We start from the raw sequence: 27,356 nt of genomic DNA, 5'->3' as shown, positions 1-27,356 counted from the left end.
TGGTATCCTATGTAATGGATGTATCCAGCATACTCACAAAACTGAGTCATGTGGAGTTGAATCAAAATGTAATTATACAAAAGGGACACAGGTGCCAGACGAGGCCGTTCGCCAGCCTCACCTGGCACCTGTGTCGGTGGCACATAAAAAGCACCCACTACACTCACAGAGTGGTTGGCGTTAGGAAGGGCATCCAGCTGTAGAAACACTGCCAGATCAGACTGGGCCTGGTGCAGCCTTCAGGCTTCCCAGACCCCAGTTGAACCGTCCAATCCATGCTAGCATGGAAAGCAGACATTAAACAATGATGATGATGAATTTTATAAATATATATAGAACCAGACTAAGATATTGAATCATCTGAATAGAGAGTTGAGTTTGATACCAATACAGTATCACCCATTGGGTTTACCTTTAGACAACAACAGTGCCCCATAGAGAAGGAAAAGAAATTGCATACAAAGGCAACTGGTCTTCCATAAAAAATAAAATTAAAATCCATCACCCCTATTACAGCTGATAATAGTCATATATATATATATAGTCAATAATAAAAGGGTAAAATTAATTAATTATTAATTATCAATTTTACCAAGTAGTGTTCAGCATGTAAAAAGACCATTTACGGTATATTTAAAAACATTACGTTATTGGCTGGTATTTCTAAAAGTTCGGTGTGTGGTAAAGTAAATTATTTTACTGAACCCTAATTATATAACGTAATGTTTTATATATATATATATATATATATATATATATATATATATATATAGTTATATTTCGGAATGGTCATATTGCCAGTTTAGCCAAATATTTAAACGTGTATATATATATATATATATATATATATATACTAGCTGAAAAGGTGCCTGATAGGGTGGCTTTTAAGCTAACTCCTGTGGAGGGCTCTTCATTGGGCCTTGAGCCCAATAATGACACTTCATGCATCGAGTACATATTAATTTTATTAATGTTGAACAATATTTTTCAAGCAATGAAAAATGTTCATGAAAAAAATGTTATAATTTGTTGACTTGGAACTTATTGCAAACCTGCATGATAAACAACATTTTTCTTTTTGTCTTTCCATTCAGAGGTCAATACATCTTTTTTTTCTATCTAACCTCTTTCTTTCTTTCTCTCTCTCTCTGCTGATTGTTTTCAACCATCACCATCACCAGTACCACCACACATCAATACTTATTTCTTCATTACCCACAAGGGGCTAAACACAGAGGGGACAAACAAGGACAGACATAGGTATTAAGTCGATTACATCGACCCCAGTGCGTATTTCGTCAGCCGTTATGTTCTGAGTTCAAATTCCGCCAAGGTCGACTTTGCCTTTCATCCTTTCGGGGTCGATAAATTAAGTACCAGTTACGTACTGGGGTTGATGTAATCGACTTAATATCTATGTCTGTCCTTGTTTGTCCCCTCTATGTTTAGCCCCTTGTGGGTAATAAAGAAATAGGTGTTTTTATTCCACCAACCTTCACACACAAACAAACCAAGCTATAGGACATGTAATGTTTTTTGCTCTCCAGGCCTGCACCATCCATCTCTAGGACCATTCCAGGTTTAAGACCAAGGTTTCACAAGATATACAAAGGTTCCAATTAGAGTTATTAGAGCATTAGGTAAATTACTTAACAGTAATTATCCCAAATCTTTGGGGGTTTGAATTAAAATCCCAACCAAGTTAACTTGGTCTTTCATCTTTTCAGGGTCAATAAAGTATGTGTCCTGTGCTGGAAATTGATTCCTTTCTTTCATTCTTTCTGTCTCTCTATCTTACTTTCTGGAAGAAATCAGCAATGGTCGAACCTGGAGAGGGATGAGCTCTGCTAGGTCTAAGACATGGCAGTTGCATGTCTAAGAAGACTTGCTTCCCAACTATATAATCTCAGACATCTTGGGCAACTGCCCCCTACCATAGTGCTGGGCCAATCAAAGCTATGTGAGTGGATTTGGTAAAGGGAAACTAAAAGAAGCTCATCATGTGTATGGGCATGCACTTGCATATGTGTAAGAGTGAGTACAAAAGTATTTGTCTCTCCGTCTTGACATTATACAATTGTTCTAAGTGAATGTCATTCACTTCCAATATTCTGCAAAAACAGGTGTGGACATGGAGAAACATTACCCTGCTGGCAAGCAGGTGAAGGCTGGCAACAGTAAGGGCATCAAACCATAGGAAATCTGCATCAATAAACTACATCCTACCAATACACGTGTGGAAAAGTGGACGCAAAAACAATTGTGAAGTATATCACAAAGATACCCTTATGGTGTATTCTCCCTAGTCTATTTCATTGTTTATTTCTTTCTAATTTTAATAAATATTTCAACGGGAGTTTTGTTGTTCATATCTGTCATTGTTTACCTCCCTTGAATTTTAATAATAATACTTCACTGACTTCAGTTATACCAAATTAAAGGGGTTTTTTTTTTGGGGTTTTTTTTTCATAATCCAAGTCATCAATTTCTTTCCTTCTAATCATAATATATATCAATGAATACCATTTTTGTCACTTCACTGAGACTAAATATAACAGACGAAATAACCTGCTCTATTTAATGCTATTTGTCCCAGACCAGCCTGAGGGAGCAGAACTTTTGCCACAAGTATTCCAGCCATGACAATCCAGTCTTTCAAGCATATATCAAACCATTTTTTTTTTTTGTGCTGCTGCTGCTGCTGCTACTACTACTACTACTACTACTACTACTCTGAGTACCTTTCAGAGGCTTCTTCAACTTCCATTGTCTTTCAACTGGTGCAGCGCTAAATAGCAAAGTGTTACATAAAGCCCAAATCAACCGTATACTAGATACAGCCCTTATCTACAGACACTGTACCTCTACTTTACTGAGGATTGTATGATGACAAGTGACAATTGGCAGCATGGAAGGCATCCAGCCATAGAAATTCTGCCTCAACAAATTTCATTTGAGCATAGAGAAATGGATATTATGATGATGATAAGTGATGTAATTTCATGATTCCCTAATAACAATTCTTTCCATTTTTGTGCTCCCTACATTTTGAAAATGCAGCTAAATACACATAGATTTGAACACTCAACTTCCATTTTGAAAAATTAGTGCTGCAATTATTAGAACAAACACAAACAAGAGAAAGTGACAAGAGTCACAGGCAAAACACTAAAGAATATTTCTATAACCAATGATGGAATTCTTGGCAGAATTTTAAAAGAGAGCGAGAGAGAGAGAGAGAGAGAGAGGCGGGGAAAAAAAATATCCAAAGCAAGTAAGAATTTTTTCAACACCAGATGGAGTTCTAATTATCTAAAAGGATTAATGATTTTCTTCATCGTTAACCCTTTTGATACCAACCCGGCCAAAACCGCCTCTGGCTCTGTAGTACAAATGTCTTGTTTTCATAAGTTTTGAATTAAAATCTTCCACCAAACCTTAGTCACAATTTATGTTCCTAACATTAGCTGAATGATAACAAAGTTATTTTACTAAATTCTTTGCTATATTTAAAATTAATTGAAAGAAACACAGAGCATCTCAACAGAAATATGGTAACAAAAGGGTTATTATTTATGATCTTGTGAAAAATGATAAAAAATTTCTTTAGTTTGTCTTTTAATTACTAATCGTATGATCACAGCAGGGTACTACCATCAAGAGTTTTAGTGGACTACAGTAAGGGACTTGAGGAAGGGGAAAGGCAAAAATCAACATAACTGCAACCCAATACCACAGAGTATATATTATTTCGCTCAACACCACCGACTCAGTTACACACACAGCACTACTACCACTACTACAATCATTTAATATCTTTGTTTCATGCTGACATGGGACGGATGGCTTGACAAGATTTCATGGACCCAAGGACTGCATCATGCTCAAGTACCTACTTTCGCTTGATTTCTGACAGCAACTACTTCACTGGGTGACCTTTCTTATTTTTTATTTTTTCATGCTGTCAATACTAGTGAGGTCACCATGCAGCTTGCAAGACTACAAACCCCAAAGGGAAAAACTTTATGAAAGGAGATGAAGGGCAGAGATGCGTAAGAGCATAAGAATGGGCCAGAGCAGAAGAGGTTTTCTGATGTAGAGGAGTTATATAACTACTCACATTTTAAAAGAGGGGCTGAGAGTGATCAAGTAGAGCCAGAGAGCAATGAGGGTGAAGGGAGTAGAAGATGACCGGGAGTGCTAAACAGCAGAATAGCAATGATGAAAGAGAAGTTTTATTTATATATATATAGGCACAGGAGTGGCTGTGTGGTAAGTAGCTTGCTTACTAACCACATGGTTCCGGGTTCAGTCTCACTGCGCGGCACCTTGAGCAAGTGTTTTCTACTATAGCCTCGGGCTGACCAAAGCCTTGTGAGTGGATTTGGTAGACAGAAACTGAAAGAAGCCCTTCGTATATATGTATGTGTGTCTGTGTTTGTCCCCCCCCCCCCCAACATAGCTTGACAACCGATGCTGATATGTTTATGTCCCCGTTACTTAGCAGTTCGACAAAAGAGACCAATAGAATAAGTACTAGGCTTACAAAGAATAAGTCCTGGGGTTGATTAGCTCGACTAAAAAAGGCGGTGCTCCAACATGCCCGCAGTCAAATGACTGAAACAAGTACAAGAATAAAAGAAAAAAAGAATAGATCAAGAGAGTTTTATGTGATACCAGAGTTGACACACCATCACTCTCCATCCTCCCTGCCTCTACATCTTTCATTTGATGTGTATTCTCATTTTCGAACCATTTCAATCTCCAAGAGAGAAACCAGAAAAAAATTAAAACACTCCATTTCATCACACTTCTAACATCAGTTTTCTTGAGCAAGGTAAATTTTGGGGAAGATTTTGCTACTTTTTCTCAAAATATTATACAAATCTCGGAGATGTACTTGCATAGCAAGTGATTTGATCTGAGATCGTGTGCTGAAACGAAAACAATTTCAGCGTGGAAGGTGTTTATAAGCCATTTAAGAAACACACAAAAGCCGTTCGATTCACTTCAACATTTAAGTTTAATTTGTCAAAATATTTTCGGCGCTTTGAGACCGCGACCTGTTCACTGACAAAAATCCATACTGCATCACGGATTATACAAATCTCCCCATTGGAAAGCAAATAATTTCATATAGGTATTATGCATGTCTGGTCTTGTAGTTAGTAACTCACATAAGGGAACTGGTTTTAATGGCCAGACACTCTTCATTTTTATATCACACAAGTGTTTGAACATGAAGAAAGTGGTCATAATAACAAGGAAATGTCAACAACAGTATATTATTGCTCAAGGTATCATCTCATAAGGCAAAGTCGACCTTGGCGGAATGTGAGTTCAAATTCTGCCGAGGTTGACTTTGCCTTTCATCCCTTCGGGGTTGATAAATTAAGTACCAGTTACGCACTGGGGGTCGATGTAATCGACTTAATACCTATGTCTGTCCTTGTTTGTCCCTTTTATGTTTAGCCCCTTGTGGGTAATAAAGAAATAGGTATCTCATATTCCAGACTACTTCAAAGGTATGAATTTATTAACAGGAAAAGTACTCACCACCACCACCAACTGAACACATTCCAGTTTAGGCTTCTTTTCACTTTTGGCCTACCACATCCACTCACAAGGTTTTAGTAGATCTATGTCTGTAGCAGAAGACACTTGCCCAAGGTGCCTCACAATGGGAAGAAGCTGAAAACACTTGGTTTGGAAGCAAACTTTTTAACCACACAGTCATCTCTGTGCCTCATAAACAGACATCCACATGCACACAAACACACATGTATACAATAACCTGAAGATATGACAAAGATATGATAAGGCGGCAAGCTGGCAGAAACGTTAGCACACCAGGCGAAATGCTTAGCGGTATTGCGGTCATTGCATTCTGAGTTCAAATTCCGCCGAGGTCGACTTTGCCTTTCATCCTTTCGGGGTCGATAAATTAAGTACCAGTTACGCACTGGGGTCAATGTAATCGACTTAATCCATTTGTCTGTCCTTGTTTGTCCCCTTGTGGGCAATAAAGAAACAGATATGACAAAGCAGCACGTTCTCAAATTGCTGCTCTCTAGCATCAAACTCCAAACCATTTGACTGAGAGGCAAACCAGCAGGAATGATATTGGGTGAGAGACTAAATAAAAATTATTTTATATCTTTGTAAAATCATTGCAGGAGTGGCTGTGTGGTCAGTAGCTTGCTAACCAACCACATGGTTCCGGGTTCAGTCCCACTGCGTGGCATCTTGGGCAAGTGTCTTCTGCTATAGCCTCGGGCCGACCAAAGCCTTGTGAGTGGATTTGGTAAACGGAAACTGAAAGAAGCCTGTCGTATATATGTATATATATGTATGTATGAGTATGTGTTTGTGTGTCTGTGTTTGTACCCCTAGCATTGCTTGACAACCGATGCTGGTGTGTTTACGTACCCGTCACTTAGCGGTTTGGCAAAAGAGACCGATAGAATAAGTACTGGGCTTACAAAGAATAAGTCCCGGGGTCGATTTGCTCGACTAAAGGCAGTGCTCCAGCATGGCCGCAGTCAAATGACTGAAACATGTAAAAGAGTAAAAGAGTATATAATTTAAAGTGAATCACAAAACATATGGTGATGTTACAAGATCCAATGGTACCAGAATGTGAATTCAGTTTCCATATAGTACTCGCTAGCTTCCCTGTCTCTCCATCCCCATCTTTTTGATACCATCTTAAGAATGACTAATTTCTAACATACATAGTAATTCATTTTAAAGTGTACCATCATAATTTCTACTTAGTCTTAGAATAATTATGAAATAGGAACATTTACCAAACCCCTCACGCTTTATGATTAATTAAACCGCCTGGTCAATTCCCTAGAAATATCATCACAAAATGGCTAATAAATACAGATGTCGTTCTTAGGATTACTTTCTAAGAATTTGTGGAGGAATCGGGTAAAATGTTTGACAATTAACCCTGGGGCTTAATTCATCTTTTCTGGGTCAACTAACACTGATATAATAGTTCTCTGCCCCTAAAATCTGAGCCACTGTGTGTAACAAAATTTATGATTATTCTTCATCATTTTAATATCTACCATGCTCACATGGATCAAACAATTTGCTGATGTAGATTTTCTATAGTTGGATGACCTTCCTGTCATCAACCCTTTCGCCTGTCTCCAAACAAGCTAATGTTTCCATATGTCCAAACATATTCTTTCAGACATGAAGCTCATTTCTAGTCATCCTTGAAAATATACATCACTTGTCTGACGGTGAAGCTTATTTACAACCATCAAAATACAACGATACATATATCAGTGAAAACGCATTTACCTACAGCGCCCACACAGGGGAATTGAACCAAAGACTATATGGTTATGAAATTATCATCAACACTATTTTAGATTCTAATAATTAACAATGGCGCAGGAGTGGCTGTGTGGTAAGTAGCTTGCTAACCAACCACATGGTTCCGGGTTCAATCCCACTGCGTGGCATCTTGGGCAAGTGTCTTCTGCTACAGCCTCGGGCCGACCAATGCCTTGTGAGTGGATTTGGTAAATGGAAACTGAAAGAAGCCTGTCGTATATATGTATATATATATGTGTGTTTGTGTTTGTCCTCCTAGCATTGCTTGACAACCGATGCTGGTGTGTTTACGTCCCCGTCACTTAGCGGTTCGGCAAAAAGAGCCCGATAGAATAAGTACTGGGCTTACAAAGAATAAGTCCCGGGGTCGATCTGCTCGACTAAAGGCGGTACTCCAGCATGGCCACAGTCAAATGACTGAAACGAGTAAAAGAGTAATGTAGAAGTCTCACTTCCAGATTCTACAGATTCTACTTGTCAAGCCTTCTAATGCCACAGAACCTAATACCATACTAAGCAGACATTAATTCGACCATACTTAATACAGTAGCCACTTTGGCGCTTAACAAACATTATCATTTCAAGCCACAAGTGAGCCTCTATAAGGTAACAACCTGCAAGAAATAGCAACTACATCTCCCTCTTAAATCACCAAGGAAAGGCACATCAGCATCCTCCTTTAACATCCACTTTCCATGCTGGCACGGGCTAAACAGTTTGACTGGATCTAGTAAGCCAGAGAGCTACGCCAGGCTCCAGCCTGATTTGGCATGGTTTCTACAGCTAGATGCCCTTCCTAATGCCAGCCATTCCAAGAGTGTAATGGGTGCTTTTATGTGCCACTGACACCTGCAACAGGCACAACTATAATTTCACAAGTGCCATTTACACAACACCAGCAGGGTGCCATTTACATGACACCAACCCTAGGGGTGTCAAGTCTGGATACAAAAAAATAGGCAGGTAGCACCTACATTAGTTTTGATCATAAGTCTACTGGATCAGAGTTGACCTGGGTTAAACAAGAATACAACTATTACTGAGATAACATGCATACAGGCGCAGGAGTGGCTGTGTGGTAAGTAGCTTGCTAACCAACCACATGGTTCCGGGTTCAGTCCCACTGCGTGGCATCTTGGGCAAGTGTCTTCTACTATAGCCCCGGGCCGACCAATGCCTTGTGAGTGGACTTGGTAGACGGAACCTGAAAGAAGCCTGTCGTATATATGTATATATGTATATATATATATATATATATATATATATATATATGTGTGTGTGTGTGTGTGTATGTGTTTGTGTGTCTGTGTTTGTCCCCCTAGCATTGCTTGACAACTGATGCTGGTGTGTTTACGTCCCCGTCACTTAGCGGTTCGGCAAAAGAGACCGATAGAATAAGTACTGGGCTTGCAAAGAACAAGTCCCGGGGACGATTTGCTCGACTAAAGGCGGTGCTCCAGCATGGCCGCAGTCAAATGACTGAAACAAGTAAAAGAGTAAAAGAGTATACACTGAAAGTAGGATGTTCAAAGCTATAAACACTTAAACTACATCCATAATTCCGGTCAGGCAGCATTTATCAAAAACAGAGAACAGATGTCGTTGCACTGCTGTTACAAGACAAACCATAACTATCAGCTGAAAGGTGACAATAAATAAACAATAATGATTTATTTGTAACAAGTCTACTTACATTAGTGCGATGGTGACGGGTGAACATTGAAGTTGGAAGCGGTTCTAGTACATGTGAGTGCTTCCATCGTGGGCCAGGCCCATAGGGAGGACTCGCTAATTAATTAGACAGATGACTCAAATAAGAGACATACAAAAAAAAAAAAAAAAAAAAAACTGAAGAGAAACAGTAATATTATAATCAATCATAAGGCAAAATGATAGATGAGGAATTTGGGAAGAAAGCTAAGAATATGTGCTAACATAGCACTGCTGATGCATCATCACCAGCCACAACCCCTAACAGGGTCACTCTCTCTTTTACTTGTTTCAGTCATTTGACTGCGGCCATGCTGGAGTACCGCCTTTAGTTGAGCAGATCGACCCCGGGACTTATTCTTTGTAAGCTCAGTACTTATTCTATCGGTCTCTTTTGCCGAACCGCTAAGTGATGGGGACGTAAACACACCAGCATCGGTTGTCAAGCGATGTTGGGGGGACAAACACAGACACACAAACATATACACATACACACATACATCATCATCATCATTTAGCGTCCGCTTTCCATGCTAGCATGGGTTGGACGGTTCAACTGGGGTCTGTGAAGCCAGAAGGCTGCATCAGGCCCAGTCTGATCTGGCAGTGTTTCTACGGCTGGATGCCATTCCTAACGCCAACCACTCCGTGAGTAGTGGGTGCTTTTTACGTGCCACCCGCACATATATATATATATATATAAATACATATATACAACAGGCTTCTTTCAGTTTCCGTCTACCAAATCCACTCACAAGGCTTTGGTCGGCCCGAGGCTATAGCAGAAGACACTTGCCCAAGGTGCCATGCAGTGGGACTGAATCCGGAACCATGTGGTTAGTTAGCAAGCTACTTACCACACGTAGGCCACAAACTTTTTCTAATAACATTTTCAAATTTAATGTTCTTGTAAGACCACTGAGTGCTTGATTGTTTTTGGGTAGTCTTTTGTGTCATGATTTGCTTAAATTTTACTTACACCTCCTCAAATGCCCCTCTCCTCTCAAAGGTTTTTTTTTTTTTATCTTGCAAGTTACTTGGTGACCTTGCTAAGGGCTGATGTCATGCAAAAAGCATCCAGACAGACTCCACTGTAGAATGGTTAGCATTTGGAAGTGCATACAGTTGTAGAAACCATGCCGAAACTGAACTGGCCTGTGCTGGTGCCATGTAAAAAGCATTCACTCTATGGGTTGGTTGGTGTGCTTGGAAGGGCATTCAGCTGCAAAAACTGTGCCAAAACAGACACACAAGTCTGGTGCGGTCTTCTGCCTGGTCAAACATCACTGCCATACAAGCAGAGACATTTGTCTGCAATCTTCCATGAAGACATCTCCAGACTACAGGAAACATTACTCTACTTGGAAACAGGAAAGGCATCAGGCTACACAGAACCTGCCTTAAATTCCATCTGACGACACATGCCAGCATGGAAAAGTAGACATTAACCCATTAACATTGAAACCAGCCACATCTGGCCAAAATAATCTGTTTTATGTTCAAACTGACCGAATTCAGCCTCTCAGACCAACCTTACAACCTCGTTCTAAAAGTAAACAACCACATCATTGAAATCTCAAAGCTAGGAGATGATGCTTGATTAATTCAAAACATTGTGGATAAATAAGAATTACATTTGACAAAGTAATCTGAATGCTTAAAGGGTTAAAACAATGATGATGATACAATATACATGTGACCGGACGTCTGGAAAAAAAAAAAGTGTTGATCTGTGACACTTTTGTATAACTGTTCATGTGGTGCCCCTTTAATGGCTTATATTGTTTTCAATATAAGCCACAAAAGGAGCACCACATGAACAGTTAGCTTGCAAGAAATAGCAGACTGAATTATCCTCAAATCACACCACACTGTCTTAGAAAAGGATACATTGGTTAATCAAATCCTGGGTTTCCTGCACATAGAGAAAAGACAGGATGGTGATGGCGGGAATGACTTTGATTATAGGTCTGACTAGATGGAGATGACCCGGGGCTAAACAACAAAAAACATTCAGGAAAGAATGAAGCTCGATATGGTTGCTCAGCTTGTTAGAAATAGCAACCTAAACTCCCTTGAACCACACACTACCACTTTAAAGACCAATGAGAGATCACAGAGGACAATATAGTTCTTAACTAATAGAAGTGTCTGAAAATAAGAGAAGATAGTAATGGCTAAAATGCCTTTGGTCATAGGCCTATCTGTTAGATCAGGCCTTACCTGAGGCTAAGCAACAATGATACAACAGAGTAATTTAGTGGAAACCAGTGAGGAAGCATGGGCCTCAACTCTGTAGCAAAAGCTCCTTCAAATAACAACACCCAACATTGGAGATGATGATGCTAGGCTCCTAAAAAGCCAGGATGTCATGGTTTGAATATCTTTAATAGTAGGTTTCCTTGCTCAGAGATAAATACAACAATACTGACTGACAGGCCCTACTGCCACCTGAGAGCAGTAGTAATGACCAGAGATACAAAGCTCAAGCTTTACACACAGCAAAGAATGACCACATTCTTGCACACCAATCACAGATTAACTGTAAAACAGAAACAGCAGCTATTTCTCTTGCTGGAATAAACAGTTATGTATTGGGGGTAGCACACAGCATTAAGTCTCACAGACTTGCTACATCATGTGGCATTAAGTCAAGGTTAGATTTGAAAATTAGATCTATTACTATTGCTACTCACTGTCATTATGCCTACTATTACTCTCACCCCAGCATGAGGAATAGTAGAAGGGTCATTGAATAGTGAGCGGGGGGGGGGGGAATGTGACTCACTGACACACAAATTAGTTTTCACATTTATTACATTACACACACACACACAATCATTGTTAAACTACCTGCGTAAGTGGAGTTTGGACTGGTTAGTTTGTACTGGTATCAAGTCATTAGTTGTAAGAATGCAGTCAAACCAAATAGTGATATTTTGAAATCATTTAATATATATGTTTCAGGCTTGCATAATATATAATAGGAAATGTATCCATTGTGTAAACCTTTTTCAGTTAAAGCATCTATAACAAAGAAAGGTTTATGTAATCGATGCATTTCCTATTATATATTATGTAAACCTGAAACATACATATTAAATGATTTCAAAATAACACTATTTGGTTTGACTTCATTATTACAATTACATATATATATATATAAACCCTTCGGTCATGCCATTCATGTTGTCCATGGGAAAGGCAAAGACTGATACAGCTTGGCACCAGTGACATTGCAACTCATTTCTACAGTTGAGTGAATTGGAGCAACATGAAATAAAGTGTCTTGGCCAAGAACACAACACACAGCCTTCTCTCACTCTCACACACACACACATTTTTTCATAGCATTTTTTCCGATGGCCCAATAACTGAAGAGATGCTGGCGTGGGTTTCCGGCCCGACATCCGAAACTCAGGATTTTATCATGGCTACCAAATAACTGTCACGTATTATATTTACAGATACAGATATATATAAATCTCCAATGTCTATCTTTCCATGCATGCATGGAACATGAGAGTATCACACAGCCTTCACACACTCACATATTTTTTCATAGCATTTTTTTCGATGGCCCAATAACTTGGGAGTTTTATCATGGCTACTGAATAACTGTCACATATTATATTTACAGATATATATATATATATATATATATATATATATATATATAAATCTCAATGTCTATTCTTCCATGCATGCATGGATCATAGTATGTTGGTGGCAAGCTTTCTGCAGCTGGATCCCCTTCTGTCTCCAAACGACAACTAAATTTCAAGCTAATAATCAAAGTCTATCAAACAACAAATAAACTTGACAAATTTGCATTAAAAAAACCCAGGAAGAAGTGGTTGAAAAACTGGTGAAGACAAGTCAAGAAACCTGTCCATCATGAAAGCACAATGACATTGCTAGTGAAGCCATTATATACAAGGGAATGAATCCCTGTAAACAAGGAAATAAACTTACACAGAAACACAAGCTTATTTCCGTTTATGTCTACTATATTCGTGCAAAAGATTTTGGTCAGCCCAAGGCTACAATAGAAGACATTTGCTCATGGTGTCACAAAGACTGAACCTGAAACTACATGGTCAGGAAGCAAACTTAATCCACACAGTCATATAATATAATATATATATATATATATAGTAATACACATATGTTTAAGACATGTTATATATACACATTAGCTATAGATATTTACGTTATAAACCCGTTTATATACACACATTATCATAAATGTTCACTATGCATATATTTTTTGCATGTATATTAACTGTGTAGATCTGTTTCCATACATACCAAGTATATATATATATATGTAGAGGCGCAATGGCCTAGTGGTTAGGGCAGCGGACTTGCGGTCGCAGGATCGCGGTTTCGATTCTCAGACCGGGCGTTGTGTGTGTTTATTGAGCGAAAACACCTAAAAGCTCTACGAGGCTCCGGCAGGGGGTGGTGATCCCTCCTGTACTCTTTCACCACAATGGCGGTGCCCCAGCATGGCCACAGCTCAAGAGCTGAAACTGGAAGAACAAAGAACAAGAACAAAGAACATATATATATATATATATATATATATATATATATATATATACACACACACACACACATACACACTATACATTTCTGTATTATCACACACAGTGGCTATACATACACATACTCACACATTCCTTTCTTCACATACTTTCACAAATTCTCAGCAATGGGACTCCAACAATGCTAAACCAGCATCCACAACAGTTTTACTTGATTATATCAACTTCATTCACTTGTCTAATTAACATGATGCTCAACCAATTTTACACATCCAAACCCACACACATTCAGCCTGTCGGGCTTTCACATAGCACCTTTTAAATTTCCCTCACAAATCTATCATAACAAAACTCTATGAGAGAAAGCATCAGTCCCAGATGTGCCAGTTATAACTAATATCTGAACCACCGGATTGATGATAAAGCTAACTTAAATATTACATTCGTGGCCAAGTGGTTAAAGTGTCAGGTTCATGATTATAAGGTTGTGGGATCAATTCCTGACCTGGTAGCATTATGGGAGGAGTGAAAAGTAGGTCATGAAAAATGAGTGGTAGTGGCAGGAGCCCAGGATGCTCTGAAGAGCAAAGGCTCTTTTATTAGAGATAAAAATGTAAAAGTGAGGATGTAGCAGGTTGGTAGGCCAAAAGCTGGAGTGTGCCTGTCAATGGCTTTACTGCTGAGCAGTTAAGTGACTCCTTTTCAACATGCACAAAGTATGCAACTACAGCGCTGTTCCAGATATGAGCAATATATCACAGTGGACCTCAACTGAAGTCTGTAAAGCCTCATTTCAGGCCCATGGTGGAATAATTGTTGCAGAATGACATATTCCAGCTTGGAATGCAGACCTAGTCTTTGTTGAAGGTAAACTTTTGCTATGTCTCAGCAATCCACTTCCTGCAAATTTATCAATGTTTTGGCTATGACACCAACCCAACTGGGTCTTTTGCCATTCCCACATCTAATACAACCGAGGGGGCCTGTAATTCATCTTCACCATCAAGCGGCAGATCACATGAGCAACAAAGTTCTAGAAAGATAAACCTACAAATTACTGCAGGGCATCTGGTATCAACCGAGAGATTTAGATTGGTGGGTCATGCGACCAGAAACGTTTAACAGCCCTGTTTGAAGAAGTGGAATGCAATGATGATATTTTGAGTGGTACACCAATTGCCCAATTTGAAACCACCACTAGCCCCTGAGTCTTTAGTGAAGTAACGCCACTCCTGCACTCTAAAGAAAGCACCTATGGATTCTTTTCCTCTGTTACTGCCCCTCCCCACAAATACACTTCTTTGTTTTTACTGTTGTTGTTTCATCATGTCTACTTCGCATATATGTAAAGCAGTGCTTTTCAAACTTTTTGCTGGAGCGGAACCCCAAGGAAACATTCCACTGGCTCGGGGAACTCCTGTACAATAATTTAATAGTCTTATGCACACATATCTGCACAGGAAAATTAAAAATTACTGCCGATTTTAGCAGTTTTGTAACTTCTTGCAGAACCCCTGGACTGTATTGGCGGAACCCTAAGGTTCCGCGGAACTCTGGTTGAAAACCACTGATGTAAAGACACACAACAGTCTGAAAACTGAAACCACAACTTTATGAACGTGAACCCAACACTCTAACCACTAAGTGGCAAGTTGTTCTTAAATTTTTCATGTTGCTCTCGGACCACTCAGCAGAAAATGAGTACTAACCAAATACTCTGAGTAGCTGAACAGACTAGTGCTCTACTCAATAGAGAATACCATACTCCCAGTCACTCATACATCATGGAAACCAAGATATATTCCAGCTACATGAACCTGATGTACCTTTACCAAGAACCTGCATGAATCTTTACCTATCATTACTGTCTTAGCACCACTTTGTCCCCTATTTTATCATTTTCTGACAAAATGTAGTGCACTTGACTACTGTATACCATAAACTCATTATTACTTTATTGCTCTCAATAGCCTACAGCAGTAATCCATGAGTCTTGATTTCTTCCATCTTTTTTCTTCACTAGTCTTGGAAAGCCTGTAAAAAGGTCATCAATGCTGTCCTTCCTACCCTGACTTATCAAAAACAGAAAAAAAAATCCTTTTTTATTTGTAACTGCATCCAGTATCTTTGTCTTGCAGGCTTAACACGGTGCAGTCTGGTTTTAATATTCCTTAACGGTTAGCCTTTGGTCTCTGGCCACAGATAAGATCCAATGATCCTGAGGCTCTACTCACAACCAAACCACAAGTCAGGATTTCTTATTCCCACCTTGCTCACCACCCCACCTTCAATCTTGAAGACTGGAAAAATACTATGACAGCTAATCTTCTTCCAGTCAAAAGAGAGGGGTTATAACTCTTTACAAGGCCTCTGACCCTGGGAGGAAGGTGTCCTCACACCAGAGACTTGGCTCGAATGTTTGCAACAATGAAGTATGCAAAGGGCACCCAATGTACTAGGTGATGACATTACACCAGGCAGCTGGTTAGGTGGATCACCCATGTAAGGCCATGACAGGATTTGAACTCAGAATGCAAAGCGCCAAAACAAATATTACAGAACATCTTACAGTTCTGCAAATCTACAGACCTGGATTGGTACTTTTTTTTTTTTTTAATTGACCTCTGACCACCCTAGCAAAGGATAAGAGGCAAAGCTGACCTTGGTTCAGTTGGGACTGAACGCAAAACCGCATGGTTGCAACAAAGCAAGCTTCTTAAACACACGGCCATGCCTGCAAGATGTTCCAAACAAATAATACAGATGGTATTAAAAATATAGGAAACCAAAATTTTAACAAAATTGGAAAAAAAAAAAAAAAAAATTCAAATTTTACAAATCATTTAAGTGGTAACGGGACATCTCAATCATCCTACATGTTAAACTCCAACAGACTCTAGAGAAAAGGCCCTCAACCATTTTCATCAATGGACCCTTTTGATTACTATTTCATTCTGGTGGACCCCACTGTTGAATGGGTAATTCAATGTTTAAAAACTAGTTTTATAGAAAGTTTTTTCAAAATTCCTATTTTGTCTTTCACACATTAACTTGTGTAGGTTAAATCACGTGAAATGCTAGAAAGAGAAACCTAGACGTTTCTTGCAATACACACCAATACATACATCTAAAGCAAACATTTTGCAGGAGCTCTTAAAATACTATTACTCTTTTACTTGTTTCAGTCATTTGACTGCGGCCATGCTGGAGCACCGCCTTTAATCGAGCAACTCGACCCCAGGACTTATTCTTTGTAAGCCCAGTACTTATTCTATCGGTGTCTTTTGCCGAACCGCTAAGTTACGGGGACGTAAACACACCAGCATCGGTTGTCAAGCAATGCTAGGGGGACAAACACAAACACACACATACATATATATATATATATATATATATATATATACATATATACGACAGGCTTCTTTCAGTTTCCGTCTACCAAATCCACACACAAGGCATTGGTCAGCCCGGGGCTATAGCAGAAGATACTTGCCCAAGATGTGGATGTCCAATTTACTATCATGTTGGGTGGACCCTCAAAAATCTTATATCGACCCTCAAGGGCCACATGGACCCCAGTTGAGAACCTAGGTTCTAGAGACTTTTGCATCATCTTTATGTAAATCTCCCAACAAACTTCCATACAGTTCCTTGCTAACTACTAATTAGTTTCATTAACCCATTCGTTACTGAATTTATTTTGAGATGCTCAGTGTTTCTTCCAATTATTTTAAATATAACAAAAAACAAAGTAAAATAACATCGTTATCATTAAGCTAGAGTTAGGGACGTAAATTATGACTCAGGTTTGGTGGAAGATTTTAATTCAGAACTTTTGAAAACCAGACATTTGTACTAAAGAGCCAGAGCCGGTTTCAGCCGGGTTGGTAACGAAAGGGTTAACAAGGCCTCAGTCAACATGAAGCTATGGTGGTGGTCAACACTGGCTCGTGGTTGTTATGAGCGAGATTGAACTTCAAACCACACGATTCATAGCAATTTTTTTTTTCAACTAGTCATGTGTACACATGCACACACACCACCACCAGCACCACCATCTTGTTATAAATCACCTCAATATCTGAGACTACATCTATAAATTAAGAGGGAGAAGACTTTTTGCTGTGCATTGGCAGAATCATGACAGAGCTGAACAAAATACATCCTGGAACTTTACATTTCGAGTTCAAATCAAACCGAGGTCAACCCTACCTTTCGTCCTTTCAGGGAGGTTAACATGACTAACCCCCACCTCCCACCCAATTTCTCACCTTATGCCCATGTAAGAAATATTTACTGGGGGGGGGGGGTGTAAAAAGACATTCAAATTATGTAACATATTACAAGAGTGAGTGGCCGTATGTGTAGTGTGTGTATGAATATATATACACAATATATAAAAAACACGCATGTGTCCACACACACGAATTGTAATCAATAAATAGCCGGGCTGTTGCCATAGTAACGAGGCTAAAGTACACAGAATGGCTGAATGGCAGAATAGGCGCAGGAGTGGCTGTGTGGTAAGTAGCTTGCTAACCAACCACATGGTTCTGGGTTCAGTCCCACTGCGTGGCATCTTGGGCAAGTGTCTTCTACTATAGCCCCGGGCCGACCAATGCTTTGTGAGTGGATTTGGTAGATGGAAACTGAAAGAAGCCTGTCGTATATATGTATTTATATATATATGTATGTGTATGTATATGTTTGCGTGTCTGTGTTTGTTCCCCTAGCATCGCTTGACAACTGATGCTGGTGTGTTTACGCCCCCGATACTTAGCGGTTCGGCAAAAGAGACCGATAGAATAAGTACTGGGCTTACAAAGAATAAGACCCGGGGTCGATTTGCTCGACTAAAGGCGGTGCTCCAGCATGGCTGCAGTCAAATGACTGAAACATGTAAAAGAATAAAAAAAGAAAAGAATAAAGCCACTTGGCAAAGATTGGTCTTGACCTCTGCTGTTCATGCACAGCAATTTTTACCTTCTCGCTCACTTCTTGTTTACAGCAGTGCATGAAATTAAAGTATGATCATCGGATTGACCACAACAGAAACAGTTGTCATGGCGATACCTGCTCAGAGGCCGACGCAAAGTTGCAGAAAGTGTATGGAGAGGAGTGCATGGATCACACACAAGCATATGAGTGGATCAGATGTTTCCAAAATGTCCATAGTGACGAACGTTCTGGGAGGACCACAAGCTGTGAGGGTTAAGTCATCAAAGGGTGTGCAGACTAGTTATTGTTCAGTTGAGTCCATTATCACTGAAGATCAGAGTAGGAGACGCGTGTCAGCCAAGTTTATGCCAAAACTGCTTTCAACTGACCAAAAAGACTCGGATTTCAGTTGCACGCGATCTCCTTGATTGTGTCAATTATGATGAAAACTTTTTTTTGAAAACTCTGCATAGGTCTCTGAGCAGTAATCACCAAGCTTTTGGCAAAATTTGATGCAGATTCTCTGCTCAGCTTTCTCTATCATGATCACTGCAACGATCACACACTACACACCTTCCTTCCAAGCACTGCTGTAAACAGCAGAAGTGAGCTGCAACATTAAAACTTAAGGCACAGGCACAGCAGAGTTCAAAGTCAATCTATGCCAAGCAGCTTCACTCTGCATACTCTAGCTTCGTTACTATGGCAACAATCCAGATACTTATTGATCAGACTATAAATATATAAATATATATATATATATATATATATATATATATAAAATACAAGGCTCCCAATAGAAAGAGGTAGAAACTGATCAGTCCGGGATATATCGTTAATGGTAAATGTTTTTGAATTTCACTCTCTCCATGAATTTATCCCTCTTTGTGTCTCTAGCACTAAGCTTCCTTATTTGGGAGCCTTTTATTATATTTCTATATGAATAATATTTTGTCTAATGATTAATTCGTCTTTTGTGCTAGGCCACTGGTAATAATAACCTATATTATTACCCTTTTTGATTATATATATATATATATATATATATATATATATATAGGTACACACACACATCTATACACTCATGTACATGTCTTATGAGTATGGTGTTTGATTCAGCTGACAACAATGGTGATCGCTACAAAATAAGATGAGAAGGTGGACAGAGGGAAAAAAAAAAGGAAAAAGAAAAATGAAAAGAAAAAAAAAACAACACAAAAAATATGTTCCAGTCAGCCAGGGTGAGCGGTATTTAGAGTCGTACCTTTGCTATATGTTTTTGCTGGCATGAGCTAAGCAAGTCACAGATGAAACTCTGCAATGAAAAAAACAAATTGCTTATATCAAGTTATCATATTTAGATGTGGGTTTTTTATTTTTTTTTTTTGTTCTGGGGTTTTTTTTTTTTCTAAACACAACAGAATGGAAAAAATGCTTCAATATATCTAAATTTAGATTTCTTACAATGCGTCTAAATATGATTAGATGATGGTTTGTTCTATACATACATACATGTGTGGGGGTGTATGCACACACACACACCCATCCTTCCTCCCTATTGCATAATATATTTTTAAAAGAAAATGACCAACCCTTTAAAGTAAATACCCGAAATTGTGAGGATGATCCGGTTCTTGACTGACGATTGAAGGCTTCAAATGTCCCGTCCGTGTTTTTTGTATCGTCTTCTAAATGTTTTGCGTTCTTGTCCCAGTTTGTATTTTTTTTATACACACACACATATATATATATATATATATATATATATATATATATATATATATTCAAAATAAGCAACAAGAATAACTCCAGTAATTTGGTACAATCGTTTCGTACTACATCATTTTATTAAATGTTGTAAGTATTACAACAGTTTTAAAATGCTGAGTACTCATCAGACAATTATAGAGGTTTTCCATTAATACAAAAATTTTCATATCAAGTGGCAATATTATAGAGATGGTATATATATATATATATATATATATATATATATATATATATATATATAGCAATAATAATTCTCTAAACGAGGTATAGACAGTAACTGCTCCATAACATAAGGGACGTTAGCCATCCGAGTGTGGCTAGGGACAGGGCGGTGGGGGTGTTACTGATGCATTTAGCCCCAGGCGATCATCAACGTCACCAGAAGGGCTGACGCCATCACGGCGTCCTCTAGCCTGCAAAGGGAGATCATTCCCCGAAGAAGTGGATGACAACAGGCAAACACCTTGAAACCTGGGTCCGTATGTGGCATCCGCTTCTTCGGGGAATGATCTCCCTTTGCAGGCTAGAGGACGCCGTGATGGTGTCAGCCCTTCTGGTGACGTTGATGATCGCCTGGGGCTAAATGCATCAGTAACACCCCCACCGCCCTGCCCTGTCCCTAGCCACACTTGGATGTTATATATATAAAAATATAAATACCATCATCATTTAATGTCCGTGTCCCATGCTAGCACGATATATATATATAGATCTAAAAAGAAAGGAGGTGGCCTAAAAGTAAGATTTAAAGGGACATGAGATGAGACACTATGCTTCTCACCATTATTTTAAAACTTACATCATTACTTATGACTGAACACATCTGGGCTTCTAACATTCACTGATCGGTTAGAGATTATGCTGCACTTGGTGATTAAACTAAATAAATTAGCATCAGCCAATGTGTGAACCTATATACGACTGCTCAACCAGGTTGAAGTTCCAACCATATCTCCTTCATATCACACTCTACTGCTTTATTGAGTTGGACAATGTAGTCTATGGTACACCATTCCAAGAAAATAAAAAAGAAAATATAATGGGATAGCCATAACTGGGCTATTTAACAATAGATTTAACTCAATTCGGAATCACCTGAGTCTAATCAATATTTTTGCTGCATAGACCCAGGAATCCTCATTAACACTAACACTGGGCCTCTTTTTTGTTTTAATATATGGTGTTGGAGAAGACTTTTGCGGATTCCATGGACAGCGAGGCTCACCAATGGAGAAGTTCTTAAGCAGATCAGGCCGAAAATGTCGCTAGAAGCTAGGATCACCAAGCATAGATTGGCATATTTTGGTCATATTATGAGGAGAAAATCCCTGGAGAAGGACATCATGCTTGGAATGGTCAGTGGCAAGAGAGGAAGAGGCCAACCAAGAACCCGCTGTCTTGACACCATCAAGAGTGATACCGGAATGGACATGGCCAATCTGAAGGAAGTGGCCCAGGATAGAACTGACTGGAGGACACTGATCCAACGAGTGACTGAGAGTCGACTTCGACTAAGTGGATAGAGAGAGAGATGGAACCACATTATCCAAAAAGTCCCTTTCTTTTTTTAAGAAAACAGATTATTTATGGAAGATCTAGATGCTGCTTTTAGCAGCTTAAGTGACATATATAGCGATAAATCTACTGTAGATCCTAATTTCATCAAACTTAAGAGGTAACAGTAAAGTGAAGTCCAAGTTTGAAATTGCAACCAAGTCAACCTTCAATAAACTGCTGACAGCAAAAGATTTTCTGAGACTCTCTCTCTTTTACTCTTTCACCTGTTTCAGTCATTTGACTGCGACCATGCTGGAGCACCGCCTTTAATCGAGCAACTCGACCCCGGGACTTATTCTTTTGTAAGCCCAGTGCTTATTCTATCGGTCTCTTTTGCCGAACCGCTAAGTAACGGGGACATAAACACACCAGCATCGGTTGTCAAGCAATGCCAGGGGGACAAATACAGACACACAAACATACACGCACACACACATATATATACATATATACGGCGGGCTTCTTTCAGTTTCCGTCTACCAAATCCACTCACAAGGCTTTGGTCGGCCCGAGGCTATAGTAGAAGACACTTGCCCAAGGTGCCATGCAGTGGGACTCAACCCGGAACCACGTGGTTGGTAAGCAAGCTACTTACCACACGGCCACTCCACAGACTAACTACCGATTTTTTTTTTTTTTTTTTAATGACAAAGGACATTCAAATAACTCAGCATCTGTTACAACAATGATTACTACAACTGCCACAAAACTACCATTATTTATTAGCCATTTGTCTCTAACATGGTCATAATCTTGACACAACACAAAATACAAAATATAATGGCTGTCAACTTGCTGAACAAATACGATCACCACCAACAATTAGAAAATTTATATGTCAGGAATGTCCATGTGAACTTTCTACTGCAAACAGCTTGCAATGACTTTTTATCAAAGCCGAGGAGCCCAAAGACAAGCTAAAACAGGATATCTCAACAATGTTATTATATAACTGAGCAATCTGTAGACATACTTTAACCATAACTAAGAAGTGCCACTTTCCCACTGTTCTTATGCTATACTGGATAAACCACACACACATATGTATATATGCATATATATTTGTTTACTACCCACAAAGGGCTAAACACAGAGGGGACAAACAAGGACAGACAAACAGATTAAGTCGTTTACATCGACCCCAGTGCGTAACTGGTACTTAATTTATCGACCTCGAAAAGGATGAACGGCAAAATCGACCTCAGCGGAATTTGAACTCAGAACACTGCATCATGGAAGAGTCATGATAATCATCTAAGACATACATATTGTTTATGAATAGTGGCAGGCACCATATTGCAGTTGTTTATATCATCATAACCATTCGAACGTGGGCGTTGCCAGCGCCGCCTTGACTAGCTTCCATGCCGGTGGCACGTAAAAAGCACCATCCAATCGTGGCCATTGCCAGCCTCGCCTGGCACATAAAAAGCACCCACTACACTCATGGAGTGGTTGGCGTTAGGAAGGGCATCCAGCCGTAGAAACATTGCCAGATCAGACTGGGCCTGGTGCAGCCTTCTGGCTTCCCAGACCCCAGTTGCACCGTCCAACCCATGCCAGCATGGAAAGCGGATGCTAAACGATGATGATGATATTCTAACATCCAATTTTCCAAGCTCACATGAAATTTGTTGAAGCAGACTTTCAAGAGAGAAATACACTTCCTATTACTAATCCTCACCTATTTCCAAACAAGGGAATCAATATTTCTCCGTGGCTGGATGTGTTTTCATGAAAGACTGGAAACAAACAACACTGCTTCAATGACAGTGGCACTCATTTACAACTGTTGCACAATGTGAAGACCATGATACACATGGTGGAATTTTTCTTCAGTTTCTAACCAATTTCACTCACAGGACTGGTCAGTCTCAGGCTATAGCAGATGTGTGACCAAAGTGCACGAAGTAGGACTCAATGCTGCTCACTTCTCACAGACACAGACGGTCTCAATTCATTGAAGTTATTATACTCACCACATATTTGATTGCAGGTTTCAAAAATTTGCATCAATCTGCATGCATATTGTATCTCTTCCTTGAACAAGGCACTCTCATCACCCACAAGACATTAACAACTACCAAAACACAGACCCTGCTACACTGCATCTACAATGTCGAGTCATGCACTTTGACAGAGTAAGTATATGAAATCTTGTCAATGAGCTAAAGATGCTAGAAATAGCAACAAATATTCTTTGTATCCAACGATACCATCATGAGATGGTCGTGGTTAGAACACATTTGACCACAGTTCAGTTTCAATGACAATTTATCTTGGTCTAAACCAGTCGTTTTCAACCAGGGTTCCGCAGAACCTTAGGTTTCCGCCAGTACAGTCCAGGGGTTCCGCAAGAAGTTACAAAACTGCTAAAATTGGCAGTAATTTTTAATTCTCCTGTGCAGATATGTGTGCATAAGACAATTAAATTATTTCACAGGGGTTCCTCGAGCCAGTGGAATGTTTCCTTGGGGTTCCGCTCCAGCAAAAAGTTTGAAAAGCACTGGTCTAAACTGCCAATGTTGATAATTTTCATTGTAGAAAATTGAGAAAAAATACAAGGACAGTCACATGAAATATTGATAACAACCAATAAATCTTACCTTAATATTCATTAAGGGTTACAAAAAAAGAAAAAAACTATCTTTGCTATCTGGTAGCCCCACTCCAACTTCATATATACCCAGGTTTTTTGCCACTTACTCGCACTCTTTGCAATAGCCTGCCACATATTATGGCATTCGAACCTGACACTTGCAACCATCTATAACTCTCTCTTTTCCTTTACTCAGCCATCCCATTTATATTCTGATCCCCTTTCCTTGTGAGTATGCGTGGCATTTTGCTACCATCTCTATCCTGCTGTCTCCCTATCTCTCTCTCTCTCTCTGGCTGGGTAACCTTGTACAGCAAGACATCTATTTCTATCTCACTATAACCTTTCATCACCTGACACAAGATCACCTCCTCCAATGTCCCCTCTCCTTTTTGAAAGTTGTTTTTTTTTTTTTTGTCTTGCAAGTACTTGATGGCCCTGTCAGTGCAGGTGACGCTTAAAAGCACCTAGTCCACACTGTAAAGTGGTTGGTGTTCAGAAGGGCATCCAGCTGTAAAAACCTTGCAAAAACTGACCCCGCCTGTATTTGTGCCACGTAAAAAGCAGTAAGCCCACTCTGCTGAGTGGTTGGTGTTAGGAAGAGCAACCAGCTGTAAAAATCCTGCCAAAACAGTCATAGAAGTCTGGTGCAGGCTTCTGCCTGGTCGGCTCTTGTGCAACCATTCCACCCATGCCAGCATGGAAGGCGGATGTTAAACAATGATGATAAGTGTATCTAAAACTGCAACTGTAGCTAATATTTTTTGTTTTGTCTTCTTTGTTTTTTGGGGGTTTTTTATATGGTAAGCTATGATTGGAAGTTTTTTGTCAATGCAAGATATCAATATTTTGCTGTTGCTCCAGTGTGATAACATGCTTGGATTTCAACTCATACATGCCAAGCTAGAGAAAACTCATCAAGCCAATTGAAATTGTAGTTGTGGCCAATATTGGTGTCCCATGCCAGTGGTACATAAAAGGCACCCGTTACACTCTTGAAGTAACTGAGTACTAGGAAAGACATCCAGCTGTAGAAACCATGCCAAAACCGACTGGAGCTTGGTGCAGCTCTCTGGCTTACCAGTTTCAGTCAAACCAGCTAACCTATGCCAGCATGGAAAGCAGATGCTAAATGATGATGATAACTGCTCAAGTAGAGACATTGTCTCTGAACCCAGTCTCCAGACATGACCATGTAGTTGTACTTAAGAAATTTGCCTCACAACTAAGTCCCATGTTCAGTCTACAAGTCTAAAATCTTCTGCCATCATCCAATTGACCAACACCTCAAAGTGGAACGTATTAGATGAAAACTGCTTAGAAGCCCATCATTACATGTGTGTATATCACCCGTGATTGAGAAACTAAACTGTCATGTTCAAGCAAAAATTCTATGTGCTATTTGTTTTGTCCAAGTTGCACAAACACTCCTTTGACACTCTTAACAGAAGTTCAATCAACAACCAGCAATTGGCTGATTGAAAACCTACAACATATGATGCTACAGTTCACAATAGCATGTGATATACACTTTTATATTTTGCGTAGCTGCAACACACAGTGATGTGGTGGACTTCAGATCCAAACTGGTAAAACCCGAAGAAGCACCACCACAAAGAACTCTTTCATAACAAATCTATTTTATCTTTTACCAGAACAATTAGGAAGATTTTTAGATATCTGCAAGTGTGGTCTTCTCCACCTTGCCTTATCCTCTGCACTCCTTCACCAGCTTAAGTTATATCTTTCTTGAACAAGATAATGCTGAAAGTGATGCAGGAGGAGATAAAGAAAAGGGAAAGGTTGGTGAGGGAAAATGTAAAGAACAGGGGAAAGTAAAGATTGATATGGGGAGCCAGCAAAGCTAACCTCTGGATTAGCTGAGAAAATAGACATGAAATACTTGTTGAATGTTGTTCACTTGAAGATTATAAAATATATATGTAGCTTCAATACTGTTGTAGAGAGAGAGAGAGAGAAAGTAAGTTAAAATGTGTGTGTGTGTGTGTGTTAGAGGTAGCCTGGCTCCAAGTGTTTGCAGCAGAGTTAACTCCAGTGAAAGTACTCAGGATGCATGTGGTGGTGCTACGCTAGATGACAGCTGTCCAATACATTTTCACACAGCCTGTGTCTTCGAAATGTCACTCACAAACCCAAGGCAATGGGGTGAAGAAGGGCACCTGCCCAAAATGTCACGCAACAGGGTCGAACCTAAAACAACATTGCAGTACAACTAACTTTTTAACCACACTGCCATGTCTTGGTTCTCGTTTTCTGAAGTGCCCTACCACATTACCTCCTCACATTATCTACTTTTTACTAACAACAGCCCCCAGTTTCTCGCATTCTTATAACCCGCTAAAATGTATTCAACTCTTACAAAACCATGCATTTGAAAGTATTCATATTTCAGTTAAAAAGTTTTCATATTATATTCCAAAGTTGGTTATTTTACTAAATTCCTTTAAATTTTTATTTTCAAAACTAATTTTAACACAGGGGCAGTGTGTTTCATAAGAAATATCATCACAAAAAGTAACTTTGTTAAACTTGAAACAGAGAGGCTTGAAAGCTCCCACACCTTCGATTAATTATTAAAACCTACTTAACCCGTTAGATACCAACCCGGCTGAAACCACCTCTGGCTCTGTAGTACAAATGTCTTGTTTTCATAAGTTTTGAATTAAAATCTTCCACCAAAACTTAGTCACAATTTATGTTCCTAACACTAGCTTAATGATAACTAAGTTATTTTACTAAATTCTTTGTTATATTTAAAATAAATTGAACAAAACACTGAACATCTCAAAATAAATACAGTAACGAAAGGGTTAAGGTATCATATCTAAATGCTTGAAATAAGTTGCTTTTTTAAT

At 39.3% G+C, this 27,356-nt stretch overlaps 1 protein-coding gene across 8 annotated transcripts in view; it reads right to left on the bottom strand.

The window, feature by feature from the left end:
- The window catches only part of LOC115226098 (RNA-binding protein 39), a 127,172-nt gene that overhangs the window by 28,056 nt on the left and 71,760 nt on the right, over nucleotides 1–27,356 (bottom strand). For 3 of the 8 annotated variants that reach the window (XM_029797081.2, XM_029797082.2, XM_036514877.1), the window contains 2 exons: nucleotides 19,819–19,869; nucleotides 9,050–9,144 (listed from right to left, as the gene is read on the bottom strand). The exons of 3 other annotated variants lie outside the window; for them this stretch is intronic. In XM_029797081.2, the coding sequence (XP_029652941.1) occupies nucleotides 9,050–9,051 (2 nt within the window). In that variant the 5' untranslated portion in view covers nucleotides 9,052–9,144; nucleotides 19,819–19,869. The remainder of the gene's footprint in view (nucleotides 1–9,049; nucleotides 9,145–19,818; nucleotides 19,870–27,356) is intronic. 2 more of the 8 variants (XM_036514876.1, XM_036514878.1) reach the window with 1 other exon arrangement.

The sequence above is a fragment of the Octopus sinensis genome, linkage group LG29 (assembly GCF_006345805.1).
Source record: "Octopus sinensis linkage group LG29, ASM634580v1, whole genome shotgun sequence".
NCBI classification, from domain to species: domain Eukaryota; kingdom Metazoa; phylum Mollusca; class Cephalopoda; order Octopoda; family Octopodidae; genus Octopus; species Octopus sinensis.
Note: the sequence above shows the minus strand (reverse complement) of the source record. Positions and strands in the feature narration are given on the sequence as shown.